Source organism: Toxotes jaculatrix, chromosome 3 (assembly GCF_017976425.1).
Source record: "Toxotes jaculatrix isolate fToxJac2 chromosome 3, fToxJac2.pri, whole genome shotgun sequence".
NCBI lineage: Eukaryota > Metazoa > Chordata > Actinopteri > Toxotidae > Toxotes > Toxotes jaculatrix.
The window spans coordinates 24,197,218-24,220,342 of NC_054396.1; the positions used below are offsets into that span (position 1 = coordinate 24,197,218).

General features: G+C 39.5%; 2 protein-coding genes across 2 annotated transcripts; one reads left to right on the forward strand and one right to left on the reverse strand.

Moving 5' to 3' along the window:
• Positions 1 to 2,470: 2,470 nt before the first annotated feature.
• ilrun (inflammation and lipid regulator with UBA-like and NBR1-like domains) lies at positions 2,471 to 12,221 on the reverse strand. Its single transcript, XM_041033713.1, has 5 exons — positions 11,942 to 12,221; positions 9,153 to 9,307; positions 8,484 to 8,681; positions 7,967 to 8,271; positions 2,471 to 5,794 (listed from the first exon to the last, which is right to left on the reverse strand). Exons 1-5 carry the CDS (start codon positions 12,097 to 12,099, stop codon positions 5,759 to 5,761), a joined length of 852 nt encoding a protein of 283 aa, XP_040889647.1. The 5' UTR covers positions 12,100 to 12,221; the 3' UTR covers positions 2,471 to 5,758.
• A 1,287-nt stretch (positions 12,222 to 13,508) lies between these two features.
• Positions 13,509 to 18,375, forward strand: snrpc (small nuclear ribonucleoprotein polypeptide C). The gene is made up of 6 exons (XM_041033029.1): positions 13,509 to 13,624; positions 14,916 to 14,958; positions 15,071 to 15,179; positions 16,212 to 16,271; positions 16,887 to 16,991; positions 17,820 to 18,375. Exons 1-6 carry the CDS (start codon positions 13,617 to 13,619, stop codon positions 17,939 to 17,941), a joined length of 447 nt encoding a protein of 148 aa, XP_040888963.1. The 5' UTR covers positions 13,509 to 13,616; the 3' UTR covers positions 17,942 to 18,375.
• The last annotated feature ends 4,750 nt before the right edge of the window (positions 18,376 to 23,125 follow it).

Below are 23,125 nucleotides of genomic sequence, written 5' to 3' on the forward strand. Positions count from 1 at the left end.
TACTGATGATGACTGATGATTTTTTTTTTGTTCAGAAGTTGGAACAAAAACTGGCAGAACAAAGAGTTTCTGGCAAAGATTACAGGACAGGTCGTTGATGTAATTTGGATCCAAGGTAAACTGAGCGTTCGAGACATGTGAGCATGTAACAATTTGGCTGAGTGTAACCTTAAAATATCAAAATAATAAAATCTCATTAATCAAACATGAAGCCCCTATCAAACACTTGATAGGGAATTTAAATCTGACTCACTCACACACACACACACACACACATATATATACATAAGCTAACAAACTAACATACTGAGCTGAGTTTTCCTTCCAGCAATATTGAGAATACAGTTAGCTATTGGTGACTTAAAGAACGATTTTGCATTTCTTTACTTACAAGCAGACACACAGGTCCCTGATAATCTGCAATATATTATCAACTGCATCTTGACTCAAGCACAGTAGTTAAATAATATACACTGAAAACCTGTCAGTAAACAGTTTCTTATTTACATATCCAGCAAACAAGGAACAACATTATCATTCATCAGGAGCCATGTTTCTGCCTACCTGATGCATGTAAGTTCAATATTTACTCTTCTTTTAGCTCTGTTTTGGTCACTTCCAACCCCTTATATAAAGAGTTGTCTCTTTAGCTGGTAAATGCTCCACAGTGTGAACCAACTATTTGCTAACTTCGTTTGTGTGCTGTTTGGTGCTGAGCATTCAGTGTACAGTGGCTTCATCTGAGCTTTTGCTGCTGCTGGAAACAAAAGTAATAAGATCGGTGAGAGTGAAGGGAAATTGTGAGGTTGTGGGTCAGACTGGTCATAATGTTCAGTGGGTTCATCGGAGCAACTCCTCTCATGTGTTTCATGACATTACATATCCATTGTTATGAAAATGTTTATTAGTGCTATTTTACTTTAGTTCAGATTTAGTATTTTAGTTCAGGTCAGGCTCTGGGTCTCTGTAAAGCACTTTGAGACAATTCTGACTGTGGAAGGCGCTATATAAATAAAACTGAATTTAATTTAATTGAAATTAATTATTTTGATCTTGTGGACATGTATACATTTCAGATGGATATACATTTTAATTAACAACAGTTTCTCAACACTTTGAGTCAATATTTACTTGGTAGATAAAGATTTTACAGAAAAAACAAATCTTATATAATAATCCTATGCAGCATGTTGCACAACTACAGCAGCTTCAGGTTGCTATTAATGTGTTTATATATTAGGATCAACTACAACACTTCTTCTTGTTCTTGTGAATATTTCTGAATATTTCCTTTTGTGGAATTTTAAATGAGAAAACTGTGCAGTATTGTTTCATGTGATATCTCATCTTTAACTTAAGTAAACGATCTTCCACTGCTTAGTCTCCTCTGTGTCTGAAAAATGCTCTGAGCCGTCCCTTTACAAATAGTTTGGCTCAGGCCGCTCGTCGTTTATGATACCACAGCATTTCCCACTCAAATAAAGTCCTTAATCTAATTACATTGATACCTTCAAGGAAGTAGGAACTCTATCAAACAGATGGTGTATGAAAACACACATCTGCTGCCTGTCTCTAATTCCGATTGCACCACTTGACCCCCTCAGACACAGACAAGTAAAATAAACGCCTATCAGTGGTGCACACATTCTTTGGAAATCTGTGAATGAAGGACGAGTCAACAAGCGGAATTTTAATATTTGGGAACTCATCTACCTGCTAATACTTCTGTGGAAGAGGTTGTGTATCCTCTGGTCTGTAGGAGACACTGAAACTGGCACTGTTTGCTTGGACGGTAACAAGGAAGTGACAGTTCTGTCCTTACATCAGTCAAGGACTGTAGTGGAGATGAGAAGTAAGCACTGTAAATGTTTGTGCTGCTGTTAGATATTCATCAGTTAGCATATAATGGGGCTGCGGCTTAACACGTTTTTAGCCTCGCTAGCGGAGCCGCTCCGTGGATGGCAATGTCGGTCAGTCAGCCCGCCACTTTGGTCCAACTGAAATATTTCACCAACTACTGGAGGGACTGCTAGGGAATTTTGTACAAACATTCATGGTGCCTAGAGGATGAATCCTACTGACTTTGGTGATTCCCTGACTTTTCCTCTAGCACCACATTCTGCTCGCATTTCTGTTTTTTAGTGAAATGTCTTGACAGCTGTTGCATAAATGCCTTGATTTGGTGCAGACATTTGTGACCTCCTCAGGACCAAGTGACTGACGGACAAGACAGACCAACCAACACTGGCATCCCTAGAGCCACGTTCTGCTACTCAGCATGTCTACACCTGCAAATTTCTGTTGATCTTTTCAGACAGATGGCACAGGATTTATCCAAACTGTAGATTGTCAATTTGATGATACTGGAAGAGTCTGATGTAATTTAATGTTTAAGAGGCATAAGAAGTAAAATACAGAGGAATGATAAGCACAGCTGGTATTTGTCCTCATTAAAAAAGACAACTTAATCATTGTTTCAGTGTTAATTTAATCATACAAATGCTTAATTATAGATACAGGGAAAATTCTCTTCAGATAAATGTGCTATTTTAGGACTATGTAAACTGTCATCTCATCCACTCAACATACCATCCATCTCAAGTCCACACATAGTCACAAACTAAAACTAGAGAATGAATCCAGCAATATTTAGATTTCCTCACCATCTGTCGCTCTTCCTCTCTCTCACAGATGCACACACACACGGACACACACGCACGCAAGCTCACGAGAAGGAAGCTCTCTCACTCTCTCACACACACACACACACAAAAGACTGACGTGACTAAAAGAAGCAATGCAGAACAGTGTATACTGTTTGGGATTAGGACTCTCAGCTGACTCAGTACAAATACAGAGATGCAACACAGAATGCTGGTGAAGAATATAAAAATACACAGGTACACATGATCATAGAGGCAATGAACTCTAAATATTAAGAATAACATTTAGATGTTCATAATTTCTACTAGGAGAGAGTTTGATAAATTAAAATATATAAATATAAAATAATTCTAATTGAAGGAAACACACCCTTAGAATAAATTGTAACACTATCATGGAGTTCTATCAACAACTTTTCCCATTTTATTTTTAAGCCAAAATACATGATCAATTCCATTGTCTGACATAATGAACATAGCAAAGCTGAAGTAAAAATTCAGGTGTGACAGCAGACAAACTTTCGCATATATGGAGAACCTAAATAAACACGAGTCAATCAATCTTAGTTTTTAAGATCAGACACCGGTGCGGTGATGAAAGAGATGTTTAACCATGAAAACTTTATGTTCAATACTTTGAAAACAAAGCTGTGAAGAGCACGAGCATTGTGGGTAAAGAAGACCAGCAAAGCAAATCAGTGAAGCGTTCTGGAAAGGGAATCCACACTATAAGCCAAAAATCACTACTTTTCCTCATTAGCAGTGGTGGACAGCGCTGTGCAAATAGCAGTAACAGAACATCAGTGCTAATAAAGCTGATGCAAACCACAAATTTTCATTTTCAAATTTCCTTACTATAATCAAACTACAACTCATCACCTTTTCTGCACAATGTACTCAGTATGTCAAGTCAAGTTTAAGTTGGTCATTTGATTTTTTTTTTTTAGCACCACCTGCTGGCTGTGCACGGGACTTCTTGCATCTGCAATGCACAATATGACAGCAAATAAATAACATCAGAGCAATTAGTGAGTCAGTTCATCCAAACGGTGCAGAATCGCTCAACAATACTTCAGGTACACACCCAGTAAAGCTCTCTCAATAACGATGAGTGTGTAAACTGACACGTCATCCTTTGCCCAAGTAGTATACACCATTGCTATGTCAGTTAAATCCAAAGAGAAACACACATACACAGGCACGCACGCACGCACACACAAACACACACACACACACACACACACACACACACACACACACATACATACATATATAATACACACACTGCAGACATAGACTCAGAAACTACAGTCACTCACCAGGCAAAATAGATTTAGATGGCTTTTTTCAACCCTTCCTCACACCTCACTGGCTCAAACTCACTTGCATCCTTTTGCGCTTCAGCATCTATTTAAAGCGAAAACCCACCCTAACGAAAACACACACACACACACACACACACACACACTGTCCCCATGCAGTCTGAATCGAGCACCAGCAGACTGTGACGTTTTATGACAGCACAGATTAGTGTCTTGGTTCTCTGGACTTTATCTTTGGGAGAGATGTGGTTCCTACACAGGGATCGTCCAGATTTTCTTTGCAAAGGTTTAAGGAATTTGCCCTCGTCTTTAAATTTCTATAATGCTATGTATCTTAGTGGCTGGACACTAAGACTTCTTTAAGATATGATTGGCATGGATCTATTTTTTTACTTTAATAAACACACAGAGATGGTTGTGGAAGTATCACAGGAAACACTGGGACTAGTTAAAGTGTCATTCTGAGGTTTAACAGTAAAAATATTGACACTCAGCTCAGTTTTTTTTCTCTCTGGAAAATGAATTTGTCATCTTTTTTGGACTGGATCACAAGTTGTTTGAACCTTTGTGAGACTGAATACAGAAACTAAAGCCTGTAAATCTACATCAGATTGGAGGACCAGAAATTCTAAAAGAAAAATTCCAGCAACAACTCCTCCAGACACCACAACACAACAGACCTGTTAATGCCGATCAGATCAGGGTCATCATAATTACCAGTATCATACTTGTACACAGCTCTCAGTTCAACATCTGAGTCATAATCACATCTTTTCTGACAGCTCTAATTCTTCCAAATTGGCACTTAACACAGAAGGGTCTGAAAACCAAACAAATATGGATGCCTCATGTCAGCCAGTCATTTAAGGTGACTAAACCCAAATCTAATAGATATAATGCCAGATTTTTAAACTTCACACAGCCAAATCCTACATTTTTAGTGGTCCAATGATGAACCCTTGCCAGATGCTTATACTGTATGGGAATGCAGCAAAAGCTAATTGATTTATCCAAAATCTAGAGCAATTCTGAAGAGGTCTTTTGTAAACTCTGGTATTTACCTGTGGCCAAGTGGCTGGTACAACAGGTCATACTTGTCATACTAGCTGTTTAACATCCCACATTATTCACCAGATTTGTATGTGAAACTGGTGTAAGGCCGTCACCTAGAGGAGTCTGAAAATACTCCACACACTTCTAATAAAAAACGCTTGGTGCAGCGAACAGAGGCAGAACACTTTTTTTTCCCATATAAAACATACATCCCACAATTTTTCTGTGTTTTTCAAACAACTTTCAAGGCCTCAAAGTTATCTATGTTCACTATTAACTTTTGTACTGTGCACCAACAATTTTCCAAACATTTTCAGATCTGTGTAGGAACCATGTAGAAGCAAAGTATTCAACTGCCCATGGGAATACCAAATTGTATGTAGATCGTTTAGGGTTGATTTTCCCTTTACTTAGCTGTGTTTTACAGTGTAAATAAAAATAGTTGTGTGTATCTAATTTTAAGGGTTTATAGCTCTCTTAAATGAAGCATTCACACATGCGTTATCCGGGTGTTGATGTCAGGTGGGATGTATCACTGTAGCAGATGTAATCCATCACCTCACTGTAATTTGTGGTTCTGTGGAAAGGACCATGGGTCGGGGAGAGGGTTGTCATGAGTCAATAGAAAACAACTGTCCCCCCCTCAAACCCCTCTACGTTATTGACTCCCAGGGTGTTCAGCTCATCATCCAACATGGGGAGGGGGGGATCTTTGTCATTCTAGCTCTGTCCAAATGGATAGGGTCCGTGAATACCCTGGAAAAAAAATGAGAGAATGGGTATTAGTATAGCTTAAACAACACAGGAGGTGGATGTGTGAAATTGCAGTGTGTGGTATGCATGTAAGAGCTGTGCCTCTGTCTGCTGTTATCATCAGTTTCAGAGCAGTAGCGAAAGCTGCAGTACATGCAGTAGGAAGCAGCTCAGTCAATGCCCTTTTGAATTAATGACTGAATGTCCTGCCTGGCTGACAAAGCTAAGTGGTTCTCAACAGTCCCCTTTAACCACCCAGGAGAGGATATGAGATGTTACTACTGTATAATATAACAATAATGTGGCCCTGAGAGACTCAGGTGATGCAATTGAGTTAATGAGTTGTTACACTAACAGGTAGGTGCAGTTATAAAGGAGTTTTTCCTCAACAGAGGGCAGAATTTTCATTTAAAAAATGTAGTTTATGGATTGATTTATTGCTGATGCATGGTAAACTAAATCAAAAATATAAGCAATGCACTGTTGAATAGCAGAAATACTCACATGGCGATCACAGGACGTCATCACTGATACATATTTTAACACACATTAGCACAACAGCAGCATAATTAGGATGAAATACACACCAGAAAACAAAACTGATAAATGAAGAAAAAATGAAGAGAGGCTTTTGCTTTTCTTAGCTCCGTATCACTGATGGAGCAAAAATAAAGTTAAAATTTGGCCTGGAGCTTGGTGTCAAAAGAAAGGCCCCATTGTTACTTCAGTCAAAAAGCCTCTCCTCTGCACAGTGAGAACACTTTGGACATCTTTGTGTTTGACAGGAATTTGATTTGCTCTAAAGCCATACTGTCTAAAAGACAATTCAGAATTATTAGACAAGTGGAAGCTGTCCCTGGATGGTACGTTAGGAATCACCAAAGTCCTTAAGATTCATCCTCTGGGGGATCATGTACCAAATTCCATGGCATCCCGTCTAATTTCTGTCAAGATATTTCACTCTGGGCCAAAAGAAGGGACTGAGAGGCACATCACAAGCATGGCTAAAAATTAGCTTGCCGGGCTTTGCAGCAATCCTATTTATTATATGAGAATAAAGATGAAAAAATAAAGTATTTTCTCCCTGATTAGCAGAAACCTGGTGGGTATTTTTTTTTAATTATTTTATTGATCCCCCCTGGGGAAATTTTTACCCATTTTACACATTGTGAAATGTACTATACTCTACAGTCAGACTGAAACTGATACTGTCATAACAGTTCTTCATTTCTTTTCCAAGTAAGTGCTGTTCTTCAGTCACAAATTGTTAGAGCAAAATGTCATCACTGCAACTTCACTTCAGAAACTCCTCCAACTGAACAAACTACCAAGAAATTTGGTAAATAATCCCCAAAGATGAACGTATATATGGATACTTGCAGCCTTCTTACGCTCAAAGCCACCCTCGGGCAAAAAAATTAATTTTGCAGACAACATATTTCATTATGTGTGATTAAACTTGCTGAGAACATTCACAATCAAAAAAGAGAAGAACACTTTTGGTTTAAACGATCCCAGGAAATTTCTGGTGGAACCATCCTTGGGCACAGTGCTGGTAAATGTTGAGAAGACAGTGACAATGCTTTGTAGCTTTGTCTAACACTTTAATTTTGTTCTGTGGAATGAACATGGCAGCTTCCAGGGGCCAGTAGCAACTTAGAAAGTTCTGTCTTGTTTTATGATACAACTGATCATGAAATTGAAATGACCAGATGGAAAAAAAAATTAAAACATTCATAACTGTGCCTTAGATTATTAGCATACATTTTAAAGTCTAAAAGACTTCTGTGAAAATACACAGAAGACGTTAATGATTTAGTGTTAAAATGTGTCACCTCTTGTGGTAAACTTGTTGAGCCAGAACAACACTGGTCATCCTCTGGTTTCACGAAAGGCTGTTCAAGGATGAATAGGGTTGTTCTGTCAAGGCAAGTTCTACTAATTCTCCTCCAAGCTAAAAAGATAATATTTAAGAATATTAAAGTGAGTGGCATAAAGCACATGATGTAACATACCAAGCAGGGGTTATGTATACTGTGAATGGATGCCAATATTATTGTCTTGTAATTTAAATATACTGCCCTTGGATGACCCATGTTCCTGTGTCATGGGGTAAGGTTATAAGTGGGGAGTAGTTTTGTGGAGTATTAAATCTTAAATTTGATGCATACATACCTGACCGTAAGTCACCACAGAAAGATTGGTTTGGAGACCATTTGACGCCCTATTAACAGCATTATGAGACAGTCCATTTTGATCTTGCTGGATTGGCTCTTGTGTGTGTTCCCAAGCCCCACCAGGATCTCTGAAGCTGTTGTCAGTGGCGTCGTGCTTGTTCTTCTGTGGCGAGGCGAACGGGTTGAAGTCTCCCTGTACGTTGCGTTGGGGTTGAGTGTTAAATTCTGTCTCGAAGGAGGACAGCTGTTGGGTCACACCGAGGAGACCTCCAACTTCTACACTAAGAATCACCCAGATTACATCTGCCAAGACAAGGAGCATACACAAACAAGGGCTGACTATGTGACTGACACAATGTGCAGATTTTTTGTGTTGCATGACGATGGTTGGTCAGACAAAAGAAGCAATTTAAGGACGTCACATATGGCTCAGACAAAGTTTGATGGAATTGCAAAGAAAACAAGTTAGTTAGTTGTCTCATTAGAAATTAAACAAATTGTTGGTGATTTCCTACCTCCATAGAATAACCCAGTGGCTGTACACATCCTCCACTGACCCTGGTACATGCCAGGAGTTGTGGGACTTCGCATCTGCACACTCACATCTGATATTTCCTGGGGGTCTAGAGACTTCACCATAACTGTGTTTACATGCCCAAACTGATCCCCACCAATGTACTTAAGACAAACCCCAGGTGGCCATGACTCTGCACCTGTAACATACAAAGATGGGTGCAATCAAAACATAGTTCAAAACCATAAAGACGAACTTGTCATGGTGCATGTTATAAAAAAAACTTAGGAAGGCTACATGCTACATGTCATTGTGTGAAAACAGAGGGGCGGCCGTGGCACAGCAAGTAAAGAGTGCAGCTTTGGAATTTGGACCGGCATGAGATTGGAGGGTTGCCGATTCGATCCCTCGACCAAGCACAGTGGATATGGGTGGTGATGAAGGAGACTCGCCCCCCCTCCCTTTGTGACCAAGGCTGTGGTGCCCCTGAGCAAGGCACTGATCCACCCCAGCTCCACAGCCGCCCTAGTAGGTAGCTCTCTGCTCCAGCGTCTCTGGTGCATGAGTGTCTCCTGTGCGTGTGTCTTTCGTTTACTTGGTGTTGGTAAAATGCAGAGATTAATTTCCCCGGTGAGGTACAGTAAAGGAATTAACTTAACATGTTCCATACCTGTGTTTTGTATCCTCCAGGTCTTTGTGAACGGTGTATCTGGAGGAACAGACTCTCCTTCCCCAATTGTCACATCTTCAACGAAGGACATGGATGGTGTGTTGACATTGGGACTTTCAAAGTCATAATATGCACCTATAGCAGCCTGAAGGTTCCTGTTCAAACAGAAAAGGAAGAGCACGTTATCAGCAGTTGACATTACAAGAAAAAATCTGAGAACTGCTAAACAGATAGTAAACAATGGAGCAACTCCTGAGACAATGTTCTGTAAACATTTCTAATGTCTTTTATTGACATTTCTATGGGAAAAATTTTTAAATGTTCCCTTGTTCCAGTGTCTAAATTTAATTATTTATTGGTTTTCTTAGACTTCTGTGATTGTAAACAGAATATTGTTGGTTTTTGGGCAGTTGGTTGGACAAAACAAGCAACAGCTTGAGCTGTGGGAAACTATTTTGGCATTTTGAATTCACTTTTATGAAATAAAACATTCCCTTGAGGGAATAGTAGTAGAAGCTCTATTTTACAAAGTAAATGCCAGATATTTATGCGGGGTACAATTTTTGCATTGTACTTGTAGGTGGACTTACTAGTGTCACTTTATAAAGAATGGACAATACTGATGCAGCTAAGGCCAAGATATTCGAACTTAAAATTGGATTAAGTGTGGTCCAATCACTTCTAAAAACAAGAATGTTTATAGCTACTCTAAAAGGCCACAGTTTAATCTGGGGCACACTTTATGTCGGTGTCCCCTCGAAGGCATTTATAGTGTTGTACTTGGTTGTACACACCATAGTGATGGAAGTAATGGAAAATTAACACTAATGAAGGAGTTGTGTGAAAAAAAACATCACAGCACGACCACTATGGCTGGGTTAGGCACTGTCCCTTACAAGCTAATAAGTTAACAAACAAAATAAACAAATAAAAAATGCTAACTATACTAACCATTCTGAAACATGTTACTTGCCGATTTTGGTGCACAACCCACTCCTTGTCTGAGGCTGGCCCTGACTGAAGTTCAAACATGTATGACTGAATTTCTCCAATGTTTCCTCTAACACTAGCCATCTTGATGCGCACTGCCAGCGGTGATCGGCGGGGTATTTTTACATACTGTCTGGAGGGGGAACTTTAACGTCTTTCATTACACCTTTCCTAACGGGTAAATATCCATGTTAAATGGTCACTGATAAACAACAACTTTAGAGATGCCAGGTTGTGGAAAATCCTTCTGTAGCTTTCACTTAAGTTCATTAGGGAGATCCCTCCACAGCCACTGATAAAAGGTCATAGTTTTCTCACTATGTAATAAACCATGAGAAAAAGCTAGTCAACCACCTATAAATATTAAGTCATTAATAAACAGTTCTACAACAAATATAATAATATAATGTGAATAAGCACTTCAAAGATGGATTTTGGTTCAGAAGCCCCGTAGTCTTTCGCCATAAGATAAACAGTCCATTGGTGGGGTCTTCCCACCACCAAGAGCTTAAAAAAAAAAAAAAAAAGTGTTATGCTGTAACAGGATCTTCCACAACCTTGCAAACCAAAAGTTGTTCTTATTAATGGCATATTATTGACCTATACAGCATTCACGAATGAGTTGGCAACCAGTAATAGAGCTATTATTTGCAGCTTATAAATTGTTCATTAATGTCGCCCTATCAGAAAGTGGCACCCTGATTTTTGTGTGCAATATCTGTGGAGTACTCCTTTAATGACTGTGACTGTTTTAACAATCTGAGCAGCACTAAACTTGAGGCACTAAAACAGGCATCTCTAAACCAAAAACTCAATAACAACAAAACCTAATAACTTTCATGAGGGTAGGATTTATTGCATGGTTGTTGGATCTGACATCATCAGATTTAGTGTGCCCTATGTCAAATGTTCAACAGTGTATGTGCTGTTTACACAATTTGCAAAGCTGATATTAAATCAGGGTTACATCTAATTGTTTAGGTTCATCTGCTAACCAACTGATCACGAGATAAAACGCATGAGAATTCCTTGAGGGAAACGCCAATCCTGTTCAAGAAGACCTGCGCTGAAATATGACCATGCTTGTGCTTATTTTCCTCAAAATATTCCTGAGACATTAAGGATTTATTAAGCTCAACCAGGCTCAACCAAAACAAAAATCAGAAACGAGCCAGCGCTCACGTGATGATGTCATCTTTCCAATGTGACGACATCACGCTCCAGAATGAAACTTGAGCAGTCGCGTTTTTGGGAGGATTCTCCCTTTAAAATAGACGCGATCAAACCCCTCGACTATTGATCGACTAACTTGATATCTGTTGATCAGGGACGCAGAGACCACTTGTTGTCTGCCAGTGATAGCCGTTGATCACGACTGATTACGTCATCAGACTAACGTGAAGTGACTGCCTTGAGTTGTGTCTTCCCAGAGAGCACGGTTTAACTGGCTCTGAACAATATTATGTAACCTGGCGAATCAGCTACGCCGAGAGTTCCCTGCGCTTAAATTAGCCTACTAGGTAGTTGCCTACCTTACGCTTTGCTCGTCCAATTGTTTCACCTTAATATAACTCACAATCGGGACAAACTTCAACGTTTCACTTCCGTTTGCCCCTGAAACGATCGTTCGGAGCTAACTGCCATTTCCCGTGTCCTCTCTGTTCTGAGCAGCACTAACTTGTGTCTGCCTGCCTCCATTTTTTTTTTTAGCATTTTAACCTATGCTAACTAGCTAATTAAACAGTTGAGTTAGGGTCACGCTGCTGTCCAACAACAGGCCCTCGCATCCCCGCACTCACCAGTTCGTCATGTCCAGGAAGAAGGCGCAGCCGGCTGGGTTGAGCTGAAAGCCCAGTAGCCTCTGAAACTCAGAAATGAGGACGTCCTTGTCCGTGGTACCCATGCAGCTGAACTTCTGCATGAGCTCCGCGTCCACGTCCATGTCCGTGCCCTCCATGGATGGCGGGTGTCCCGTTGCGGAGACGGGGTAGTACGGGAGGGAGGGGAGTCCTCTCTCAGTATAGTCCGAGGCCTTGTCCAGCCATAACAACCAGCTCAACAACAACAACCGTCAATGCGCATGGCACGACCAGGGGGACGATGTTTGACGTTGCAACAGCCCGCGCGTCACCTTCGCCAATCACGTAGTGGGCGTCGACGTCATCTGTTGCTATTTGCAGCCTCTTTTTCATTGGGTTATCAATGAAACCCAAGCTGTTCCTTTTTTAAAAAGAACAGCAATAAGCGCACACGGGTGGATTATGAGACAATGGGCCCGGGCACATGTATGTAAAAGCATAGGAGCAAGACCCCCGAAGTGGCAGAGATACAAACTGACGCAAGTGCATAGTTGTTTTTTTTGTCTCTCTTCAGTCGTTTTGTGTCTCCCTGTGGTTGTTTTCCATCACTTTGTGGTCATTTTATGTCTCTTTGAGGTTGACCACAAACATTCTCTTTGTGGTTGTTTGAAGTCTCCCAATTCTATGTCGTCGTAATGGTTTGACTTGACTTTCCAACAACAAATGTTAATAGTCACTTTAAACAAAGGCTCTGGCCTATAGGGTCAGGGACCTTAGGTCCAGGTAGGCTCATTCAATAATCCTTCCATGAAACTTTTTATATTGTTTGATTTTTTGGTTTAAATTACAGATAGAATTTGCTGTTGTAATGGATGCCCGTACGGTGTGATGATGTTTTATCCAGCCCCTCAACCCAATACATAAGGATCAGATCTCTGTTTCAGAAATATGTATCCATTGCTTGGAAAGGATTGTCTCCAGTGTCCAAGTTGAACATCTTGCAGCTCAGTAACAGATATATCAGATGTTCAATACTTGATGTATTGTTACCATGGTTTGTAAAGCTGATCTTTAGTTTGTTTGTTTTTTTTGTTTTTTTTTTTGGAACAATCTGTGCCCATGATGATACTTGAAAACTAAATTTCAGCTTTCAAAAATAGTAAGATGGGTTGAATCTTATGATATGATTTCGCAACTAAAAATGATAAATGCAGGAGTTTTACTTGTAATTGAGAATTTTTATATTGAGATATTGCTATTTTTAATAAGTACTTCTTCAACTGAGGTGTTCTTACTATGCTCTGCCTCACTTTTGTGGAGCAATAAGTAGGTTTGGACCTTTAAAATAAACCACCAAAGAAATCATGGAAGGGATGCATGGAGTGGGATCTTTAATTTCAATAAAATAAACACTTTCAAAGAAAATGTTCTTAATTTAACTTGTGCCTTGTTGTTAAAATTTTTATGGCTATATGTCTATAGAAATGTTCTATTTGCAAATATGTTTTCGTGTAGTTTCTTACACGGGAGTTTAAGAAAAAAAACTGTTTTTTGTTTTTTCAATTTTCAGCCACGCGATTTCTACGCGGAACCAACTGTAGGTGGGTCTCATATCCGGTAGGAACATTTGTTGGTAACACCGGAGTCGCGCTCTCGATGAAGATCGGTGAGAAACATGCCTAAGTACGTTCAGTATTATTTCATTTAATTATGCTTAATCTCTGGTTTTCACTTTTAAACAAACCCGATTAATGTTAGTATTTATATTAAGTAAAGACTGACGGTAAATTAAACGTTGAAATTTACGGAAACAGACCGGTTTGTTAAGAGCTTTGTTTGGGCTCTGTCTATGTTCTGGAGTGAACGTCGATTTATCCGCAAAAGAAAGACCACAGCGTCATGATATTACATCTTTTTATCACTTAAAGTTGAAATTACTGCGGTTATTACTTACCAGGCCGACGTAAGGTTAAACAGCATTAATGTAGTAGACAAAACGACCACATAACAAGATCCATTTGCTCACATGTTCTGGAGTTTTCGACTGCACATTACAGTCTTCCTCAGCAGATTCCGTTTTCTCAGTTGTAATTGAACAACTGCATTTAATTGTTAATGTATTAGATACGTTTTGTTAGTTTTAGCCATGTGTACCTAATAAACAGCCAAATGACTGTAGATATTCAGTTAAAGGCCTAAGTAAGTTCAGTATTATATTGTTTCGTTCAAGCTATTGTGCAGCCAACAGTCTGTGTACAAGTATGGACATTTATTCAGCAAATAAATCCTGTTTATCATATGCCTTTATGCTCTATCACTAATGCTTCGTTTCCCTACTCATCATTGTTCTCTGTATCACAAGGTTTGATGGCCTTCCTTACTGTTAAAGCTTCAAAAGTAACTCACATTTAAATCCTACAACTACATTACACAGTCCCCTAACTACTTAACCTTAGGAAACCCATTACATCCCCACTAATCTTGGCAGAACTGGTTTCAGGTACTTTGCACCTTTCAAATGGAACGAACTACAAACTACCCTCAAACTAGAGTGTTTCAAACAGCTCAGACATTTTAAAACTTTATGATGCAGTGTTTGTTAGCACTCTTATAAATGTCTTTATTAGCTGTGTCTGTTTTCTTACTTCTTCTTGGTGATTGTGTGTTTGTCTGTGAAAGTTTTCTTGTTCTCAGGTCTCTTGTGAAAAAGAGACCCCATATTTTCAGTTAGACTACCTGATCAAATAAAGATTTTAAAAACAAGCAGCTATTTTGGCCATGACTCTGTTACTGGGACACAAAAAAATACATAACCTGGAAAGTAAGAAAATAGAAAATATTCTATTTTGATTATAAAATCAAAAGAGACCAATCAGATGGGTTTCAAAACTGTATGTGTGTAAAGCGTATTTAATAATACAAATTATGAAAACCTAACATTATTTCTTTCTTTCTTATTCTTACCATTCCACAGGTTTTACTGTGATTACTGTGACACCTACCTTACACATGATTCGGTAAGTTGTGTTTGTGTGTACGAAATCAAATTGTTGAAAAGCATACCAGAATCACTTTTGTTGTGTTCTGCTCCTGTTTAATAACCACAAATTTGTTCAATTTCCCCCCTAGCCATCAGTGAGGAAGACCCACTGCAGTGGCCGCAAACACAAAGAAAATGTGAAAGATTACTACCAGAAATGGATGGAGGAGCAAGCACAGAGCCTGATTGACAAAACAAGTAAGCAAGCTATTGTCTCTGTTGGAAAACATGGCTGAGTGAATATAGAAACACTAAGAAGCAGCACTTACTATCTAAATCTCTAAAACACTTATTTCATTCATCCAAAAGATGCATCTGTTCTCCAGGGCAGCTGAATTTCGAAATATTCTAAATATTGTATAACCTGGATGACTGGGAATTTTCACTAACATCTTGCTGAACGTAAAACTAAAACCCTGTTAAGGGTCTTTTAAATATGAGTTTTAGGCAGCCGTCTGTACCCTTCGCTCATGTGTGCTGTAAGTTTAACTCAAATATGAAAGTGACCTCTAGTGGAAGTAACATAAATTACTCATGAGTTATCTGGTTGTGCATTCAACTGTGCATGCTCCTAATGTGGACACCGCGTGCTTTTTACTTCCATATTTAGTGTCCTGGTGAGATGTAGACAATACATTTCATGTTAGAGTAAAGCCTGTTACATAGCCCACACAAGGCATGCTTATGCACGTGTGTGGGATAACCAAGGCTCTCTGCTTAAATAGTGTACTATGTACACAAGCTTACTTTGGGCCCCCTCTGAGATTACAAACCACTAATCCACATAAGAGATGCAAAGCCAATGTGAAGCTAGAGCATAGTATTGTCCAGTGTGGAGTAAAATGATGTTTTACAGACTAAACTCTCCTTTGAAACGAAAAGGAATTAAAGATGATGGTAGACCACATATCCTCAAGAATGTAAAACAACTGTTTTGTAGACTTAACAGTACAGATGTTTATGTGTGTACTTTTCGTTTAGCACCTTTACCCCAAACACAGATTTTGGACCACATAGTGTATTTTGATGTGCAGAAATGTTAAAAGACCCTGTATGCACTTTGTGTTGCTGTTTGTTTTCAATACATAGAGCATGAAACAGGCTTAAGTTAATTCGTCACAAATATGAAAATGCAATGTGTCCAGATTGTGTTCTGTATACAATTGATACTGTAAATGAAATATTTCTATGGTTGTTTGTGTGTTAATGTTTTGTCTTTTCTGCCAACAGCGGCTGCCTTTCAACAGGGAAAGATCCCGCCCACACCGTTCCCTGGTGGCCCTCCCCCAGGTGAGTCCTTCGCCTTTCAGCTCTGCTGTAATTTAGTTTACTATAACATGGACCCTGGCTTTTTACAGTAAAAATCTCAACACTCAATCTGTAAGGGAGATAACAGACAGAGCCATAGATACCAAATCACTTGTGGCTAAAGTTGCAGATGCACTGGGTTAAAAAAAAAAAGCACAAATATTTGCCATGACGCACTGTCTCAAATAATGACAGCATATGTCAAACTTTGATTAAAAAAAAGTTGTAGACTCCAGTGGGTTGTGCAATGTTTTGAAAAGTGGTCTTCTTTTGTTATATATAGATCGGTCTGAGTTGTAGGCGGAAGTTGACAAGCAGCCATTACTGTGGCAGCTAACTTGTAAAAAAAAAAAAATCTGTCCAGCAAATACTGACGAAAATACATAAAATAAAAGTTATAATCTGGAAAACTTTTGAACAAATTTCAGCCCGTTTTAAAGATGGTTGGACGTCTTTTCTGGGCAACAACAGACATTAGGGAAATGCTCTGATCTAAAACATAAAAAAAAAAATCTCAAGGCTCTGATCCATTGTACATATAGACAGTACTTGGTCTTCACATTGACTGTACACTAACATTTGATGTTTGTAATACAGGCGGTCCTCCTCGCCCAGGCATGCTGCCAACACCCCCTATGGGAGGTCCTCCTATGATGCCCATGATGGGGCCTCCACCACATGGGATGATGCCTGGTGGACCAGGTAAGACACACATTTCTTTGACAGAGCTCCACTCCTTTCTAAATGGTGTAATGTTAAATTTAAAGGTCCTCCTAGTGACAAAACGTTATGGGTAATTAAAGTTATTTCACACAAGCCAGTTTTTTTGATGCCCTGTAACAGAGCTGCTACAATTGTCAGTTAATCGATTAGTCAAGGCCAAAAGGCCAAATATTTCTTGCTTCCAGCTGCTGAGGAGCGAGGGTTTGATGCTTTTCATTGTCGTATGTGCTAACACACAACATTTCTGGGATTTTGGACTGTTTGTTGAATAAAACAAGCAATTTGAATATGTCACCAGAAGCAGACATTTTTCTCTATTTTCTGACATTTTACAGACAAAACAGTTAATTGAAAAAATATTCATCAGATTAAGATCGAGAATGAAAACGATCATTAGTTGCAGAGCTACCCTGTAATTCTGTTCCCTGTTGTCACAAAAAAAGCGCCATTCATAGAAAAACTGCTCACACACTGATAAAAAGGAAAACAGGTTCTGAAGATGCAAGTAATGTTATTTAATGTGTAGAGACATAAATGGGCTATCAGACTGTAAAAGACCAGTCAGGACGAGAGAGGACAGGAGCACAAAAAAAAAATTGTTAGTTATGGTTAAGCCAATCAAACCTGAGTTTGCACAGAATCAGAAAACCAAAGGAGATATATCCACATCTGTCCCATTTAATATCAGATCAAAGAGCGCGATCTTAACCAGGTTTGTAAATGACATCTGAAGTTTTAAATGCAGTGATGTGACTCTGACTCATACGTCAGTACCTAAGCTGTGTGTTCTTTCACTGTTACCTTTAGGAGGCATGAGGCCGCCGATGGGAGGACCCATGCAGATGATGCCTGGACCGCCACACATGATGCGTCACCCTCGGCCGATGATGATGCCAGTCAGGCCGGGGATGATGCGTCCAGACAGATAAGAGCGCGCGGATCTTCTTCGTTCTCTGTTGGCATGAACAGACGCGGTCTAGTGAGGACACTTGGTTTAACACTTGGGTTTATCAATGTGACCTTGTAAATTCTCAAATGTCCGATGTCTTCAGTCCTGAAACTAAAGCCCCTGAAGTAATTATATCATTTTTGTATAATTACTTTATTTTCTGGTTGAGTCTTGGTATTTATTACTATTCACATCATCAGAATTAATTTCAGATCCCTATTTTAAAGACATTTTTAATTAAACATCAAGACTGAAACATCTCCTCTGACATACTGTTCAACACACATTTAAAGAGCATTTTTGATTATTTTGTTATTATTTGTTACTATATTTTTCCTTTGTTTTAGGTCTTGACATGTTTTTGTTGTATTTCATTACATTGCTTTGAGAAATAAAATCGGGATTTCAAACCTGCTTCTCTTTGATTGTTGTCCATGTCAACAAAGCTCAATTTTAACCTTCACTAACGGGGGTGTTTACAGTTGTTCTGGCTAATGTAAGTTTTTAAATATCTTATGTCATAAAACTGTGTACCAATAAGAATAACAGGGTAAAGTGTCCTGTCCAGAGCAACAAGACTAAGAGGAGAGTCAAACAACTGCATAAATCTGATGCACTCAGAACGGTCCCTGTTCTGCTTTTGAAATTGTTTCCACTCTATTAAAAGATTCAGGATCAGGTTTACTGGCTAAGTATGTTTGCACATACATAGAATCTGACTCCAGTTTATAATGGCTCTGAGTGTTGCTTACACACAGGATCAATAACAATGATCAGGAAGATACACATGGACACAAAGCTGAACAAAGATACACAAACATTTTACTTTTCTGTGCGTGAAAGTTGATGACTATTTGATAAAACTATATAAATGAATAGATAGATACATAAAACAACAACATACAATGTCAAATCCAACAGTTTCTATAAGTTGTACACAAGGATACAAATGGTGCCAGATGTGGAAGACTTAGAAATGTTGCGTAATAAGTTACTTTCTATACATATTCAGTTGTATTCAGTCAGTGTATATATGTACAGTTTACAACCTACTAGTATTTATATGTGACATGTTACTTCGCAGAGTGGGTTGTAAGCTAATATAAATAAAATCTGTAGTTCCAGCTGATGTTTTAGTATTGCAGGGTTATTGCACAGGGATTGTTTCAGATATTACATGACTGATTAAGAGTTCATCGGCGCAGTGGGATGTGGGAAGAGACTGTTCTTGTCTCGGGCTGTTTTGGTGTACTGTGTTCTGTAGCCTGTACCAGAGGGCAGGAGTTGTTGGAAATGTTTGTGTCCGGGGTGTGAGGGGTCTGCAGAGACTTCCCTGCCCGCATCCCGACTCTGGATTTCAGTCTGATTCATAATTTTGTAATGTTTTACTGATACATCCTGCTTTTGTCATTTTATACAAACCTAATCATTCTGAAAATATTAGGAAGATTATTCTTGCCTGGCAAGGTTAGCACTGACCCTGGACAGTAAAAAGCTCCTGAGTTTGAACCCAGCACAGCCACCTGGGGTTCTCCTGAGTGAATCTGACATGTTTTCTCTGCCTGAAGGTGTGAATGTGTTTATCAAGTGCGTTTGCCCTGTGATAGACTGGTGACCTGTACAGGGTGTACCCTTTGTCCCCCGCCCAATGCATTCTGGGATGAGCACCACCCTCCCACCCATCCTGGATCTCACAAGCAGATCTAGAAAACAGATGGGCGTTCAAAATATTGTTTCACTAGACAAATGACCCAGCCCCTCATTAGTTTATTCAGTGAAGCATGTTTGAAGAATTACAGCTGTTACATAAGAATCTGTGGCTGGTAGTGAATCACTATCTCAGCTGACATTTGTGTTGACGATGCCTTGCGATAATACGGTGCTTTCCTCTTGCTGGACTATAACTTCTGTGTCCATGATCACAAACGTCTGCCCATGATTATGAAAACGTTTCAACAGATGGAGCTAGAGAGTCACAATACTTTGTAATTAGAACCAAGACACTGGAACAATGTGCGATGACTGATTATGTGCTTCCATGGACTGTCAAATTTCTTTGTATCTCATTCTCCCAGAGGACATTTTTGTGGCTTTATGGTTTAGGAAATTTCTAGGCCACATATAAAAAAGAAACAAATTTGTTGGGGGCAATAGCCATATGCTTCATGCTGTGTTTGCCAATTTATATACTTGTAGACCGGAGGGAAAGCACTGCAAAGACAATCCAAAGTGTTACAGTGCTGTGCACCACATCAGATAACTTTTGGTAGCTGTCAGTCATGCATGTTGTAAATTGTGATCTTCAAAGAGACTTTGGTAGATTACTGGCAATCTAATGGCCACTCTAAAGGATGGATTCCATTAAATGTCCTATAAACATCCACTCTCCACATCACTGAGACAGGAATAAAACCATGTTAATGCACATTTTATGCATATGTCGAGCATAGGCAGATACCCGTGTGTCATCTGAAATCAGAAGTCCTTATGAATATTCAATCTGGCCGTGAAGTGGAGCGTTGCCCTGAAGGGAATGAAGTGGAGAGAAGAAAAGTGTTTATGATTAGAGCTCAGGAGTTGAGGAAACAAGCGCTGATCATAAGAAATATGTGTTATAATGAATCTTATACGAGGGGAACCACTCATGGACAGACACTGCAGGGCTTGGGGGGATACTTTGAATGTTAAATGACTAAAATTAGATTTTGAAAAACCTATTGTTCACCGATATTTCCAACAACAGCAGGAGACGTGACCTTTGGGAGAAACAAGCATTCTTTTGATGCTGTACCAGACACCTCTTCCCATTTCTGTTCACCTGGTGAACGTATGTCCAATATTCTCTCTCTTTTTGATCTGTTTTTGATCTCCATCATTTCCTGAGGGAAACCTCTGGCTCTTTAGCTGCTAAATGCTCCTCTTTGTTGACCAGCTAGTTGCCAAGAGCTTTTTGTTGTTGTTGTTGTTGTTGAAAACAGCTTCCTTCTGCAGCTTATATGTGAACAACCCTGATGGGAGCAACGAGAGCGATTCAAAACAGTAAAAGTACAGGTAAAAATATAAGCTTAAAGCTCTATCGAGCTGCAGCGAGCTGCAGAGCCGGGTTATCATTCTCTCTGGGTTCATCCCCTCTTAGTCATGTGATTCGCTGTTAAAGCTACAATAAAGGACCTTTAATGTAGCTGCTTTAAGAAATCATATTAAACCGTGTGACTTAAAATTATTATCAAAGATTGTTGCCTTGAAATTGACTTGACTTTTTCATTTTTACAGTGCAGTTCACACTCACCTCTTTGATATTCCTGTCATACAAGTGAGCGCATTAATGTCCCGAATATCAACACTCAGGGCTCACAGGAGAGGCACTCAGAAAGCTATTCTCTGCAGCCCAAAGACCTGTCAACAAGGCCAAGAAGGAGAGAGACTTAAGGAGGACTACTGATTGATTATCTGTTTATACCGAACAGGTTAGACTGCGATTGACGGTCAGCCAGATCCGCCCAGATATACACCCTCTGAAGGATCGGTTTTGGGTTATGCATTCATGATGATGCATCGTCTTTTGCTCCCAGAATGCATTTGGCATTCTTACCATTCAACAGCCTCGGTTGAATGAAAAATGATAATCCCTGACTGCCGATTCCTCTCAAGCCAGTTGGCTCCCATAACTGCATGAGGACCACGATGATGCTTGGGGTTATGGCATACAGGGGATGACTGCGCAGGGCTGCTGGGTGGGCTATTGATCAAAAGAATCAGAGAGAAAGAAAGCAGTTTGCAAGGCAAAGATTTTGGTAGACTCTTTCAATACCCCCCGTCTCTCGTTTTCCTCCTCCCTTTTGTCTCTCCCTCCATCTCTGTTCCACCTCCTCTCCTCCTCCTCTCTCTTGTCTCATTCTTTCTGCTGCCCTGCTACCAACACTACTCTGTAATTTAATCCATTTAGTCATGGCTCCAGATCAATATCCATTTTCCTTGGCCTCAGGGAGAGCTTCTTGAATCTGCTTGTTTCAAACAGTGGTTGTGTTGGTCAGCAGGGGCTCCCATGGGCCTGCGGGCTGATACAGATGTAGTACACCACAGTATCTGAGAAAACAAAGCAAAGCTTACATCTAATCTCTCACCAACCTGATGTACAAAACACGGCTGTAGATGCTGTGGCTTTATATATATTTTCACATCACCACAAACTTTGTTGTACTTTTTTGACTTAAAATCAATGGCTGCCTTTGTTCAAGATCACAAATGAATCATTCTCTTCCACTAAGATGCTGAAATGCAACGCCTGCCTGGTTAGAAAATGAATGACATCAAATCAGATTCAATTAAGGCTAATTTGATTAGTGGGGCCTTGTATGTGACCAGGAAGAAAGATGGAATTATTATTTCTTCTCCCTCCAGGATTGATTTACTGTCGGCGCAATGTAGCATAGTGGGATAGCAGATGAAGAGTAGTACTACGCTGCAATGCAAGAAAGCAAGGTTCAGTCCCTACAAACAGCCTGTGTGTCAAGTCATCATCTAAAAGTCTAAATGCGACTGAAGAATTTATTTCTCACTGCCTCTGGCTGAATGTTTTGAGCACACATAACTACCCTTCTTCAGTATAAACAGTCTTCAGCCCGCCCCGTGGCGGCCTGCCACCAGCCAGCTGTACGCTCTGTGGACACTGACAGTGATTCTCCTTCACCTGCTCCACTGCATTGTGCATTGCCATGTTTTATAAATAACCATGTTAAATATTCATCTGTCACCATTTGCATCCGAAGCATTTTGTACTTCACAGCTGAGTTTCATAAAGTCAAAAGGACAGCAAAGAATTTGCACAACTATTTACTGACACGGTTAGAAATACCGGCCTGTAATAAGACAAAAGTACTGGTTATAACTATATCAAAATGTTCTGTTGAATTTTATTGGATTTTAAAACTAAAATTCATTCAAGTCCCCCTTCCCCACCTGTGTGTTATATGTACATCAGTGTTTTATGCTGGCCCAGCACTACAAGATGGAGCAGGAGTGAAGTCTTCTCACTTTAAAATAAAGCTATATGTATAATATTAAGTACAAATATTGTGCTAATGTAATGAAGTAAATTCAAATTAATCAAAAATATTTTACATGACAAATCATCTTTAAGACAAACCAGAATGTTGTTATCCTG

Excerpts from the sequence above, each read along its gene's own strand:
- ilrun (XM_041033713.1), bottom strand. The coding sequence starts at position 12,099 with ATGGAGGGCACGGACATGGACGTGGACGCGGAGCTCATGCAGAAGTTC. Across the intron at positions 8,682-9,152 it reads CTGGAGGATACAAAACACAG|GTGCAGAGTCATGGCCACCT; the intron begins GTATGGAACATG and ends TGTATGTTACAG. Across the intron at positions 8,272-8,483 it reads CACTGGGTTATTCTATGGAG|ATGTAATCTGGGTGATTCTT; the intron begins GTAGGAAATCAC and ends TTGTCTTGGCAG.
- snrpc (XM_041033029.1), top strand. Across the intron at positions 15,180-16,211 it reads GAGCCTGATTGACAAAACAA|CGGCTGCCTTTCAACAGGGA; the intron begins GTAAGCAAGCTA and ends TTCTGCCAACAG. Across the intron at positions 16,992-17,819 it reads GATGATGCCTGGTGGACCAG|GAGGCATGAGGCCGCCGATG; the intron begins GTAAGACACACA and ends TGTTACCTTTAG.